At 40.6% G+C, this 15,098-nt stretch overlaps 1 protein-coding gene across 1 annotated transcript in view; it reads left to right on the top strand.

The window, feature by feature from the left end:
• Positions 1-15,098, top strand: part of filip1l (filamin A interacting protein 1-like) — a 98,738-nt gene that overhangs the window by 79,112 nt on the left and 4,528 nt on the right. Inside the window, exon 5 of the mRNA XM_084713659.1 lies at positions 6,917-9,752. Coding sequence (XP_084569785.1) covers positions 6,917-9,752 — 2,836 coding nt within the window. The remainder of the gene's footprint in view (positions 1-6,916; positions 9,753-15,098) is intronic.

Below are 15,098 nucleotides of genomic sequence, written 5' to 3' on the forward strand. Positions count from 1 at the left end.
AGTTTTGGAAAAAGGAAAAAAATAGGTAGTGGAGGAAGTACTAAGACATTTAACTTAAAATAAAAGCAGTTATAAGAGAAAATCCTCTTAAATTAGGAGTCTGTTGCTGAATGTGCACCTACTGAGACGGTCTTTGACATGAAAAAGTTTTGTGTGTCAAGTAGAAATATAGTTTTGTTGGCTTGTTATTATCAGTTGAAATCATTTCTTGTCTTCCCTGATTGACTGCAGTTGTGGAAGTCTGCTCTGATTACGGCTCGCATGAACTTGTATTACATTTGGAATCGTCTCAAGAGCTTTTTTGCATTAAACAGCGAGCACTGGTGTTAAGAGAACTGAAAATATACTGAAATATTACTCAACTAAAAGTAAATCTACTGGTGTTAAAAAAAACTTTCATAAACTTTTACTTAGGTAAAAGTACAAAGTGTTCTTCTCAAAAACTACTCAGAGTATTAGTTACTTTTAATGCGTCATCAATAGCAGGCATTCAATTAAAAGACCCCAAACCCTGCTGTGTTTTTTTTGTTGGTATGTCCTGGTTGTTAATTGGTCCATTTGTAACCAGATAGTGTTACTGACTACAAAAATACGGATGAAAGGTTTGGATATGAATTCCAATTGTATGTTTACTCAGCAAGTATTTAGGTAGATTAGGTAGATAATATTTTTTACATTGTCCTTCATAACTCAGACTTGAAATGCACAAGTCATAAGAAATATACATATGTGCACTAATTAATACAAATAATATATTTTCACGACTGCTGTCAGATTTTTCTTGTACACAGTTGAATTAAATTGCAAGCATTGTATGCATTCAAAGCAAAAGTTTCTATTTCACAGAATATTAAGCAACTATTCTTGTAGCAACTAGATTTTAATTATTTGAATTGAGTTAAAAGCAATTTTAAAATTAAATTTAGTGACCTATACACATTTTGTAACAAAAAAAATATGCCAACACGGACACATATTGTGCTCACGTTGGGCCATGTGGATCAGGGGTGAATGTAACACAGTGGTACAACTGTCCCCGGTCTTGAATCCATGATAAAATCTCATAGCTGGTTAGCAACAGCTTTATTAGCATAGTTTGTTCATCTAAAGTTTAAACAGCAGCAGTACATCCAAAAAGTAACTTAAAAGCAGCTGTTTGCCTGGCTTGTTTCTGATTGGGGTATTTGAGTGTGTTGCCCCTGTTACAGTTGCCTCCAGTCTTCCCTACATTGTGTAATGCATTTCTCAAGTAAGAGTAAAATTATAGATTTGTAAAAATACTCATAAACGTACAAATACAAAAAAAAGAATGTGAGCACTTTGTTAGTAATTTGTTACTTCCACCTTTGGTTTTGGGAATTATCTGTGTGTATTTCAGTTAGAAACATTCCCATGATGTATAGTCAGCATTTTAAAGTAATCCAATTTATTCATGCACAAAAAAGTGAACGTTTTGGACTCTTTGGGACATCTAAGTCTCTTTTTGGAAACACACCACTCCATTACCACCAGCAGGAAGTTAATAAATATCCAAGCTACATATTTTACACATGTTGATTGCACTCTGGGGGCATATCACTTCGCCTGTGTGGACTTTAAATATAGTCCATGCACTGCATCAATCAGCGTCCTCCCTCAAAACTCTGTCCCGCCATCCACAAGTTAAAGCGGAGGTGTCCGTGTGTGTGTGTGTGTGTGTGTGTGTGTGTGTGTGTGCACAGGATATATCTTCCTGTACATACATGACCTAATCACTTGTGGTTAGGAAATGGCACAGCGGCACTGACATATGGAACGTGTAACACAGCTTCAAGCAGCGGGTGAGCCACAGTTTCCAGCTTCAGGAGCCACATAAAGAGAGGGAAGCCCTCTGTGAAGGTGGCGAGGATGGTTGTGACTCCCAACGGGATGTTTCCTCTTTTATTTTTTATGTTACTTTACATTTGGTGCATGGACCGGCCACAAGGCCAGAAATAATCCTGTAAAGTTAAGACATCCCACTTTAGCACCTACACTCTTAGAAATAAAGGTGCTAACTAGAACCAGGAAGGGTTCTGCAGCCTGTCCCCAATGGAGAATATTTTGGTTCCTGGTAGAACCCTTTCAAAGAGTTCTACCTAGAACCCAACATAAAGGGTTATACCTAGATCTGTGAAAGGGTTCACCTACAACCTCCAAGGAGAGGTTCTACAGCGAAACCTTTTATGGTGTAATGGTTCCACCCAGAACCCTCTTTGTGGGTTCTATCCTGAACCTTTCCATCTTCTAAAGGTGCTAAAATGAACCCACACAGGGAGTTCTACCGAGAACCCTTTTATATTTCAAGGGTTTTATCTAAAACCTGCCCAGGGGGTTCTACCCAGAGGCCTTTTATATTCCACAATGTTTTTTTTTTATCGAGAACCCATACAAAGGGGTTCTACTAAGAACCTCTTTATATTCTAAAGGTTTCACCTAGAACCCACTGAAGAGGTTCTACCAAGAACCTTTTTATATTATGATACAAAAAGCCCTTGACAAGAGTTCTTGAAGGATTTCAGCAATCATTCAGGAACTTTTTCTTTCTTTGGATGAAAAAGGTTCTTAATGGAACCCTTGGACATACAAAGATGACTCCTTTCTTCCAAAATGGGTTCTTCCGAAGCACATGGTTGACGCTACTCTTTTGGAACCTCCTTTTCTAAGAGTGTATCCCACCAAATGACTCCCATTTTTCCATGACACATTAACAACCTGCGGCGTTGCTCATGCATCCGTTTTTAGGGGGAACCAGCCTGCGATCAGTGCCCCTTTCAGAGGCTGTATGGCCTGCAGAGTGGGTGGTAAGGTGTCTTGTAATGTTGATAGCCATGAAACCGTTATGTCACCAGCTTTATGTGCAGCACTTTACAATTTATTCCCCTGAAATAATGTTCTTTCAAGCTGTGCGGATGTCTGCGTAAAAAGGGCTGCTCTCTAACGACGCCGAGATAAAACATGACGGGACAAATGTTATGTAGATCAGTGATATTTATGTGCTCCCTGAATGTTTCTACTGACTTATATTAGATGGTGAAAGCTGGTCAGTTGAGCTGCCGCTACTTGTTAAAGAGTGGTTGTCTCCAACATTAGCTAAGGGTCAGCTGCAGGATGATATTTTTACTCTAAAGGTCACTCTGTCTATTGTCCCTCCAATTATGTAACAGCAGAATTGCAAGCCTGCTCTAAATTACATCTAACAACAAAAATGGTCTCAGATGTGGCTGCGCTGGCTGAACACACTCATCTATGTGTGTGTCCTTAATGAGAAAAAGTTCAGGAACAACCGATCTGCACCAAAGTTTCCTTATGTATACAGTAATACAGTCCTATAAAGGGCGAGGAGTGGTTTCACTGGTGTGAGCCATGCAGCTTCCTCTCAAAGGATTTGTCTTTATTAGCACAAAGTGCCCTTGCATGCAGTACACAGGAGTAATATCGGTTCAGGACCTAAAAACAGAGTGATAGGCAGAGTTTCCAGTCCTACTTGGGAACAAAGCACATTTCTCTTTCTATTTTGGCTGATGACATCACTAGAAAAACAGAGGGGACTGAGATAAGAGATTGAATAAACAGTGATTACAGGCAACTACAGGCTAGTTTGCATGAGAGATGTCTGCTCCGTTCACTTAGCAACCTCATGTTTCTACATGTACACAATCCAGTCCAAGAAAATGCAATTTTTCAACACATGTATGTTTCTAGATAAGGCGGTCATACTTCTTTGCACGACACTCTTATCCAGACTCCTTGAAAGAAAGTATGACATGTCATTAACATATTTTATCAACACTTCAAGCAGCCAGAGCCGAACAAGGGCAAACTTAAAGTCAACAAAGTGAGACAGAAAAGTAATCTGAGCACCTCATGACCTTATAATAAAAAAAGGAGTCAGCAAAACACTTGAGCGCACTTATTGCTTAGTTTACAGTATCTGTTGAAAACCATAATCCTTCTCAGCCAAGGACCCCTTACAAGATAGAACCCTACTGAAGAACCACAGCCCTAGAATAGCTGGCACGTAATACAAAAGTACAATCCTCACCAAAAAAAACTACTCAGAGTATTAGTTACTTTTTAACCAGTGAAGTTCATTATCAGTAGCTGGAGTTCAGTTGAAAGAGGTTTCTGTTTGAGTCTAACTTTTTCCAGTTCTGGTGCTGTTCTGCTCAGTAGTTTGGATATTAATTCAAACTGTATTGTATATGCTGTGTTTAAATTAGTGAAGTAGATTGCATAGTGTAATGCATTGTTAAGAACGCACTTGCAGACTTAAAAAAATACACATAAAAGTACAAGTAACATCCCTCAAAAAAAGACCTAGAGTTACAGCAATTTGAGTAAATGCAACTTGTTACCTCTATTCCTGTTTAATAGTATAAATCTGCAATGTAACTAATGTATAAAGCTGTTAAAGGCTCAAAATGTATTGGAATATATGTATTAAGTCACATAAAATAGAATTACACAAGTACAAGTTCCTCAAAATCATACATTACTGCATTTGAGTAATGTGCTTATTACATTTCCACCATTGCGAAATGTTAACCAACAGGCTGCGTCATTTTCCCCCAAACTACTCAGAAAAATGTATTTTCAGTTTCAAAAGGATACAGTTTAAATGAAAAAAGTTTATAGCATAATTCATAATGAATGTATTTGCTTCTTGAAACGTTTCCACAACAACCCAACATCTCTTAATCTGCAGAAACCGCACTGATAATGAATTCTCATTCAGATCCTTATAATATTTTATGGAGTGTTGTTTGGTCTGGATCTAATTGCAACACACACACATCCAGTCACATGTGTCCCCCTGCCTGCCCGCTCCCACCCTTTTTGCAGCTACTGAAGAAAAGAAATGACATACACTCTACTGCTGAGAAGTGACCCGCCCTACCACACTTACATCATGGCCCACAACCCCAGTGTACATGTGGAATTAGTGATCCCGGAGAGTGTGTGTTTGTGTGTGTGGGGGGATTTCTGTATAAACTCTGTGGGACTGTAATTGCCTTTGGAAGCAGGGGGAATTCCTTTAAATATATAAGAGAAAAAAAAAAAAAACAGGGAGGGGAGGGTGGTGGGTGGTGGTTTTGGTATAAGGGAGAGGAGGGTTGGTAGTAGAGGAACCCCTTAATTAAAGGATTGTTCCATGCCAGTGGGCCATCTGTGTGGAAATGCCTGGCAGCTGCACACACAGCAGTCATAACATACCTTCCCCCGGGGCAGGAGCCACTTTGGCCTGGTGATGTATGCATGTGCCAGACGCACTGACCCCGGCTACACACCATAACTGTGTCCAATGGCACACATGCAATGTACCTTGACATCATTTAAGTACTTTGTACCTAACCCGGGTTTTTTATGTAGAAATAGAAGTAGTTGTAGGAATACAAATACCACATATTCTACCCTTACTTATTGATTTTCACTTTGATTTTTGTCTGTCATGGTGACTTTAAGTTCCAAGCTTTGATTTTGTATGCATTATTCAGTCATTTGCCATCTCATTTTTGCACTTTTTTGCAATTATATTGTGCTTTGGCTACTACAGCGTGGGACAAGAAAATGTCTACTAATGAGGACAACAGGTCAGAGTTAACCAGAATGACATTTAAGGGTCACCAAAACAATACAGATTGATAAATGGCACGACAGGCAAGAGGAAAAATATGTATTTCTAGTTCTGGGGTGAAATGTCCCTGCAGACTATCCACAAGTGACCCTCATTTGTTTAAAATTAATATACCTACTTTTCTGACTATTTGATTGTGTCTTTGCCTCCATTTGCAAGGACTTGATCTCATTTATTTTATTACTACAGCATCTAATGAGCATTCCCTGAGATACACCAAGAGAACTACGGCAAACTACCATTAAACAACAGAAATATCCTGGTCAGAAACACTCTTATAATCTTGCTCATCTTATCTGATGAGATCACATTCAGTGGTCAACATCAACATTTGGCTGCGAATGAGTCTTTTCCTATTATTTCCCACAGGACATCATTGGCCATATGGTCCACCCTCAAACACTATGGAAACTTTCTGAAATCCTCTGATTGTTAAACTCAAGGTCCAGTATTTACAGCAGTTACTCGGGTTTCCAAACCATAGGAGAATTAGTTGGCAACAAGGGAACCCTCCCCAAAAAAAGCAACCACAGGTATTTCAGACTACCAACCTGAGAGAGTTAAAGTAATGATTTTTATGATGTGTTAAATTTTCCATGACATTAAAACTTTAGTCTGCCTCAGAAATGCAGGGAAAATAACAGTGTTTATGATGTGTCAGTGTTTGGAGAAGTGGGCCCAATGGGTAATGACAGTGGGGGAGGGGGTGAGTTTCTTTAGCACCTGTCATATATAACATAAACAGGGAAAATAGACTGGCGATTTAGATCAATGTGTTTCTCCAAAATTCACTGGAAAGTTAACTGAAAGAAAGATATACTGCAGCAAGGAAGTGACAATTTTGCAATAATTAACAAGGGCTGCAACTAATGACTATTTCCATTACTTATTCATCTGTTATTTTCATGATTGATCAATGAGTTGTTTACTCTATAAAATGTCAGAAAATGGTCAAAAATGTCAATCAGTGTTCCCCAAAGCCCAAGGTGACAGCCTTGTTTTGTCCACAACCTAGAGATATTCGGTTTACTGTCAGAGAAGAGAAATATTTTCTGATTTCTTTAGTCCTTTATGACAGTCACCTTGACTTTGGGAAACAGTGATCAACATTTTAGACCATTTTTGACATTTTATTGACCAAAAAACTAATCAGTTGATCAATTTCATAGATTAACTGATTAGTTGCAGCCTGAGATTCTATATGTTAGTGTTGAATTGATTGCTCAAGGGTCATGTTTGTTTTGTTTGTATCTTTTACAGATTGAAGCTGCTAATTGATCAAGAAAAGGCCTACCAAGAAAGAAAGGAAGAAGAGAACAATAAGAAGGTCACAAGCCTGAAGGAGGAGCTGACAAAACTCAAGTCCTTTGCGTTGATGGTTGTGGATGAACAGCAGCGTCTCACTGAGCAGCTGAAACAACAAACAGCCAAGGTCCAAGAGCTGAGTGCCAGCGCTTCACAAGCCCAGGAGGAGCTGAGCTCAGCTAATGCTCGTCTGCAGGAAGAGGAGCAAAAGGTCTTTCGCTTGGAGGCTGAGCTGCGTGGCCAAACGGGTCGATACCATCAGGAGCAAGAGGCCATGACTGCCAAATTGACCAGTGAGGATGCCCAGAACAGGCAGCTGCGCCAGAAACTGTCGACTCTCAGCAGGCAGCTTGATGAGCTGGAGGAGACCAACAAGACCCTGCGCAGAGCTGAGGAGGAACTGCAGGAGCTGAGGGACAAAATTAGCCGTGGCGAGTGTGGAAACTCTAGCCTAATGTCTGAGCTTGAAGAGTTACGGAAAAGGGTACTTGAAATGGAAGGAAAGGATGAAGAGTTGATCAGAATGGAGGACCACTGCAGGGACCTCAATAAGAAACTGGAGAAAGAGGCCAATCAGAGCCGCAGCCTTAAGGGTGAAGTCGATAAACTGAACCACAGGATTATGGACTTGGAGAAATTAGAAGATGCATTCAGCAAGAGCAAACAAGAGTGCAGTTCACTCAAAAGCAACCTAGAGAAGGAGAGGACGGTGTCAAAGGTTCTGACCAGTGAGCTGGAGGCTTTGAAAGTGAGAGTCAAAGAACTGGAGGCTGCTGAGAGCCAACTGGGAAAGACAGAGCTGACACTGAAGGAAGATCTCACCAAGCTAAAGACTCTGACTGTCATGCTGGTGGATGAGAGGAAGGCGATGGCAGAGAAGCTAAAGCAAATGGAGAACAAGGTCCAGAACAGCACTGGCAAACTTCAGGCTGAGCAGGACAAAGTCACGTCAGTCACAGAGAAGCTGATTGAGGAGAGCAAGAAGGCACTGAGGTCAAAGGCTGAGCTGGAGGAGAAAATGTGCAGAGCTACAAAGGAAAGGGATGACTTAAAGGCGAAGCTGAGGGAAGAAGAGGAAAAGAGCAATGAATTGGAGTCTAAGATCAACATGATGAAGAAAAGGTTGCAATCGCTGGAAACCATAGAAAGAGAGCACCTGAGAAACAAAGCTAAAGAGGAGCACATCAAAACACCCATCGCTAACCGCTTCCAACAAGAAGACAACAAAGTCAAGGATTTGACGCAGGAGGTCGAACGCCTCCGACGCAAATTAAAGGACATGAAGGTGGTGGAGGGTGACCTCTTGAAAACAGAGGAGTTTGAATCACTGGAGAAAAGATTCACCAATGAGCAAGAGAAAGCTAAAGCCTTGATGGAGGAGCTGGAAATATCCAGAAAAGAACTTTCAAAGTACCAACTGGCTGAAAAGAAAGAGTGCAACCAAGAGCATGTTCTTTATAAACGCCTGAAGGAGGAGGAGGCAAAGTCTAGTCACTTGACCAGAGAGGTGGCGGCTCTGAAAGAGAAGATCCATGAATACATGGGAACAGAGGAGTCCATCTGCCGCATGAAAACTGACCACTCTACACTGCAGAGAAAGCTGACGCAGCAGGAGGTCAGAAACAAAGAACTAGCAAGGGAGATGGAGACGCTCACGAGAGAGCTTGAGAGATACAGACGCTTTAGCAAAAGTCTTCGCCCGGGCATGAACGGAAGGCGCTTTTCAGACCTTCATGTTGCCACCAAGGAGGTTCAAACAGAGCCACTTGACCTCATGTCTCCCAACTGTAAGACAATGCCGCCACTGGAGAGAGCCGTGGTGAACGGGAAGCTGTACGACGAGAGTGAACCCGAAGACAACGCCAATTACAGCAACGAGCTTCAGCTCACCAAATGCAGCCCCTCACTCATCAATAACGTAAATAATCTCAACAACAACATGAGAAGAGCGCGAGTCCCGTTCCTTAAAAACAAAGACACTCCCCATCAGGTGAACGGCAAAGTGCAGCCGCGGCAGAATGGCAACCACGTTCAGCCTGGAGACGTTGTGTTGACCCACAGTCCTGGCCAGCCTCTGCACATTAAAGTGACTCCTGACCACGGACATAACACAGCAACGCTAGAGATCACCAGCCCGACCACAGAAAACACCCAGTCATTCACCAGCACTGCCGTCATACCCACAAGTGGAGGTCCACCCAAACAGAGAATTACCATCATTCAGAATGCTTCCATATCCCCAACTGCAAAATCCATCTCCCCAACAACGAAATCCAAAGGTTCCCCAATATCTGATGAACCGTGCTCACCAGATCGCGCTCTATCACCTTTCACTATGGCTACATACTCCAGAGCAATGACTCCAGACTCTTGTGGCTCTGTAACACCAGACAGAGCCATGTCACCCATACAAATAGTGTCGGTCACAACAGGCACCCCTGACCGCTCCCTCTCCACGGAGCCAGTCGAGGTTGTCGGAGGGCACGCCGTCTTCCGAGTGACCCCGGAAAGGCAAACCAACTGGCAGGTCCAGAGGTCCAACAGCTCCGGGCCGAACGTCATCACCACAGAGGACAACAAAATCCACATTCACTTAGGCAGCCCCTTCATTCAGAGCATCGCCACTCCGACGCAAACGCTGAGTCCGTGCCACACGCCTGGACTGCAGGAGCAAAGGACTCAGGTGCTTGCAAACTGCAGCACTCCTACTCCCAAAGGCAACAGCAAAATCACAAGTAGCATCATGATTAAGCCCACCTCCACCCCAATCCAAAGGCCATCACAGATTACAGTAAGTAATGCCTATGACTGACCCGATAACCCACCAGACCCTCCATCCCATCCTGAATCCTGCCCATGAGATCCAACACAACCTTAAACCCTTATACTCTATACCCTGATACATTTACATGTCTGTTTTTACTTGATTTATGAGCTTAAACCGGGGTTTGAATGTTTTACTTTTTATTTTGGTTGGTTTGCTTGTGTGATTAAGTTGAAATTTTTTTTTGCCTGCATGAGAAAACAATACCATTTTTGAAAGCACTAGAAATTTTGATTTAATTTGACATAACACCAGGTTTTAACTTATGTGCACTTACTGTATTGTACTCAGTGGCCAATTTGCCATGTAGTCTGACTATTCACACTGATGTATCATGCCAGTTTTTATACTTCATATTACACATTACTGCATTATGATTAAGTTGTTTGGTTTTTCTGAGAATTAAAGTGTGCAAAATGAAGTGTTATGTTTTTATAGTTTGTCATCCATGCTTGCCAATTTCCATTTATTCACTAAATCCAGCATGTTTTGAATGTGTAAAATTAAAAAATAATCTGAGGAAATTTGATTAGATTGAAATCAGTTGTGTGATTTGATTTTTGGTGCATGCACAGTTAACTTTTTAACACGTGTGTTTAGTCAGAAGATTATAATTCACTTTCTCAGATTTGATCATGAAGACTGTCAACACTTTGTTAGAAGTAATTAAATAATACCCAAGTGGAAGAGTTGTCTGAAAAACCTTTGTGCTCATACTTGACCAGACTGCAAGACTAAAAGAAAAACTCCCTGGGATTTTCACATGTGTTTGCTTGCTTGAGTTGAAATCATAGGCTGATGTCATAGTTTCTTCTTACATCCAGAGCGCAGCAGTGACCCAGAATGAAAACCGGTGTGATGTGAGCTTGGAGTTCTCTTAAATGATACAACGGAAACTCTGCTTGAAACCTTTAAACCTCAGAGTGGTGCTCCATAAAGCTGCTGTTGGAGGTGAATCTATTTTAGAAAGTGAAAGATGTAGAATTACAGTTGCTCTTCTTCGTTGGATAGTAAAATACTGAAACATGGTTTAGCTTTTAGCTTGAATGCTCTGGGTGTTCCCTAGATTAGAGCACAAGATTTTAAAGTCACATTATTTGGTAACACTTTCTATGATGCCCAAGTCTCTAATGACTTATAAACATACTTAATGATGAATACATTATGAGTATACTTAAAATGCATTAGTGCTTATATTAATTAATTTATAGTCACAGACATAAATATTCATAATGCTTAGTGACAATAATAACACACTATAAAGCATTTTACAATGATATCAATGATATTGTAATACTTCATAACTAAGATAGATAGATAGAACTGAGACTAAGATATTTTTCACCATACCTGAAGCACGAAAAAGATCAACTTAAAGCAGACGTGTCCAAACTATTCCACAAAGGGCTGAGTGGCTGCAACCTTTCGCTCCAACAAATCAACAGTACACCTGACTCGACTAGTCAGCTGTTTGAAGAGTGATTAGATTAAAGATTAGATAGAGATAGATTGAAAACCCGCAGCCACATGGAATAGTTTGGACATGCCTGACTTAGGAGGAACTTATAATCACATAATGCAATATAATAGCCATTATCATGCATTACAAAATGGTTATAATGTTTTACTGCTATTATAATACACTATGATTCTTGCCAAAAAAAAGGAGATTTCAATGAGTGACTAACAATGATTAAACATGTTATGATTATCATCATAAAGCATTATGAATATTTGTGAGTGTGTAACTATAATTAGACATTGCTGTAAGCACAGTATAACACAATATACGTCTGTTTACGATACCTTATAGACATGGTCATCATAATTTGTTAGAATTATTGCTGCTTCTATAATTATAGATCACTCTAAGCACAGTATAACACATTATACATATGTTTATAATGCTTTATAATGTATTATAGACATCAGCACCATAGATTGTGTTGCCTAAAGTTTGCTAAAACAAAAAAACATACACAACACAACACTCTCTCTGGTCCTCTATGACAAAGTAAATTAGCAGTAGATGGAGACAGAGGTTATTAAGGCTATATGCTCAGTTTGTCTTGGCCATATTCCACCATGTTGAGGTGTCCTTGAGTAAGACAATCCATACTGGGTGTTTGGGCACTGCTCTGAAAATGACATTGCTGATCCATCTGAGATTGGCAAAGAAAACCCCATAAACCAAATCTTTCAGTGCTGGAACTGAAGAGAAAAACTGTCCTTTGTTGTTGCCCATTTCTAAGTCAGCTGCTACTGAATATTATACCCAGGAAACACACAATAAACATTAAAAAGCCCCTCCAGAAAACCTGATACAATGCCTGGGACTCAGAAGCACACATGTATTTGCTGATAGCTTAACCTCAATGGTCTTCTAGAAAGAAGTCTGACGTAGCTTGGTATTCACTGGGTAGTAACCTAAAACGTCTGTTTTATTTTGCTTTCACCCATGAATCATGTCCTTTGAAATGAGTCATCAGTGCAACTTACGAATGTTCCCCCATGTATATGCATTCTTCTGCATGTGGTTTTCTGTGCCCACAGTGGAAACGTTACCACGTACGTGCGATTCGTTTAAATTAAATCGGCACCGAAGGTCAGAACGAGATGATGAGCAGATGGAGACTGAAAAGACAGGAATGAAAGGGATGTGGGAGAGGAAGAGAGAGGATACAGAGGAGAGGATGCAGGATGATTCTATCATGCCTCAATGCAAAGCTAATGTAAAAAAAATGCTAAAGTTTTTGGTATAAATCAAATACATTAAGTAATAAAAGTAAACTAAGTATATAAAGATGTACTTTGCCCACTGAGCGGTCTGCATACTTACTGCAGTGGTACTTTACTTGCATTACAGACACACAAGCAACCATACATTTCATAAAAGAGCTCACTGCTTTATCTGCACATTTCAGACGGATTAGCAGGTTTTCAAAGAATGCTTGCACTGTATATATGTGGGGATTATGTGTGTACGTTTATAGACACCGGCAGGCTTAAGTCTTGTTGGTAGAGTACATCAACAAAAGCTGGTGTTTTTTCTGCTTTATACTCATCCAGAATGCTTATTTAGCTCAAGTCTTAAGAGTAAAGAAGCTGACAATTATGGCACCAAACTTGATATCTAATTGTCACATGTGAGGATGACTGTCACTCCAGGTTAAAAGACATCATCCTTCCTCCTTTCCCAAATATTTTCCAAATATCACAGGCAAACAAAATAAAAAATAGAGGAGCCTGAATCAGATGCAATATTAGTCAGTAAAGATCCCTTACACTCAAATATGTTTTTTTTTTTTTATATTTAACCATACTGACTTGTATCGGTGCAAAGTTTGTCAATCCAAGCTAACAAGCTAACAAACACAATAAGAGACAAATAAAACTCCTCATCTGAGCCTGGGTCTGAATGAGACTCAAGCTCAAACACATATGACGATCTCTCCAATGTTTCCTCTAACCGTTGCTGCGATTCGTCAATGTCGCTGCCGTACTGGACCGGGCAAGGCTGGCCTGTGAACAGACACATTTAACAGGGGAGCTACATTTTTTTCCTGGGTAAAAGTTACTATAATGTTCACAGTTTTCAATGTGTTGATTTCAATGAATGCATGTTATATTCAAGGGTTTATGATTTACATGCACGCAGATCATGAACCCCTGAATATAAAAATGACTCATAGAAATTGGTTGAAAAATAAACATTATCGTGCTTTTTATCCTGAAATAACACAGCTCCCCTGTTTACCTGTAGTTGTTTACAGACCTGTCTTGCCCAGTCCATTAACGCTGGCATACAATCCATAGGCCAGTGCAGTGTTTACATATATATGTCTATGTTTCACTGGTCAAATGTGCAAAAACCATGTTAAACAAAACATTAAACAGGGCAGAGTATTTTTTATATACGTAAAAATGTGTCTGGAGGAAAACTTTAATGGATAACAAGCAGACAGGTACCCTTGTGTTTGAGCTGAGAGCTGATAAATTTTTAAAAAACTGTAAAACGTACCAAGGGCTCAGTGTCATTTTGATGCAGCGAGACAACTGTTGCAGAAAAGTGATGAATCGAACCCAAACACACACACACATCATTGTGACAACGAGGAGATGATTAAATCGAGCATTAAATTGAATGAGTGTGAAGGAGCGCAGCTGGAGAGACCGGATCCAAAGCAGTCTGGGCGCAATGAAATGATGCAGCGGCTAAACAAGATGCTATTCATTAGAGATGTACTTGAGAAAGCATCCAGCAGCTGGGATCGCTGTCTGCGACCTCAATTACCCCCTGACTCACTTTAGACTTAACTCGATTCATAAACTGTGCTCATCTGGCTCAGCCGAGGAAGACGGATCTGCAAATGTTGTCCCTGCCAGACTGATAAAATGAGTATCAAGTGACCCACTGGAAGCCAAAGGGAGTTTCACTGAAAAGCCTGCGCTGATGTTCACTTCTGTTGGCTCAGACCGAGGCTGTAATCACACTAAACTCACAAAGTTTGAGGTGAAACAAAAACATCAAAAAAACACCAAACATCATGATGTAATTTTAAACAATCAGCTACTGCATCAAGTGCAGCCAAAAAAGTCGAATTACCTCACGGCGTGCCAGAAAAGACGAGTTGTGTATCACGCTACGGGCGAGAGCGGATTTCCTTGTGATAATAATCAGAGGAATGTGCTCACCTTGACCGGCAGGCACAATAAAACCAGGGCAGGACAATAAAGAGAGGCATGGGGGCTTTTCTCTAAACAAAAGGCTTCGCACTGCGTGAGTGTGAGAGGCAAGATGCTGTGAGAGTAGCCTCTCTCTCACACACCAAAACAAACCTCCTGTTTGGTTGCCGTGGAGACAGCCGCGCCGGTATTGCAGAGGAAGTACTTAGTTGAACTCCTGCTGCACCGCTGATATACGAGGGAACAAAGCCGCACATTAAGGCCTCTTTCCATGTAAAATCAACAGCACTCCCATGACGTGGTGGAGCCCATGCAGATTTTCTGGCCCATTAGCTTTGTCGAGGCATAAGCCCCACTTATTCTGAAATTTATACCCCATATGAATATTTAAGGATGTAGTTCACTGCAGATTTTTGTTAATTCTCAAAACCTCAAGCCACACATGAACATATCCAAGTGCTTTTCTCAAGTTGTTCAGTGTGTTGTTGCTTGGGAATAAAGTCAGAGTGTGTGATGAAACTCATGGAAATACTGAAAAAAAAAAGTTTCAGTTTCACTCAGCAGCAGAAATGTAGACACATTTTGTTAAAGAGGCAGCTTTAATGTGTCTCTTTTACTTGAAGCAAG

This window comes from Lutjanus erythropterus, chromosome 24 (assembly GCF_056507025.1).
Source record: "Lutjanus erythropterus isolate fLutEry1 chromosome 24, fLutEry1.hap2, whole genome shotgun sequence".
Lineage (NCBI taxonomy): Eukaryota > Metazoa > Chordata > Actinopteri > Lutjaniformes > Lutjanidae > Lutjanus > Lutjanus erythropterus.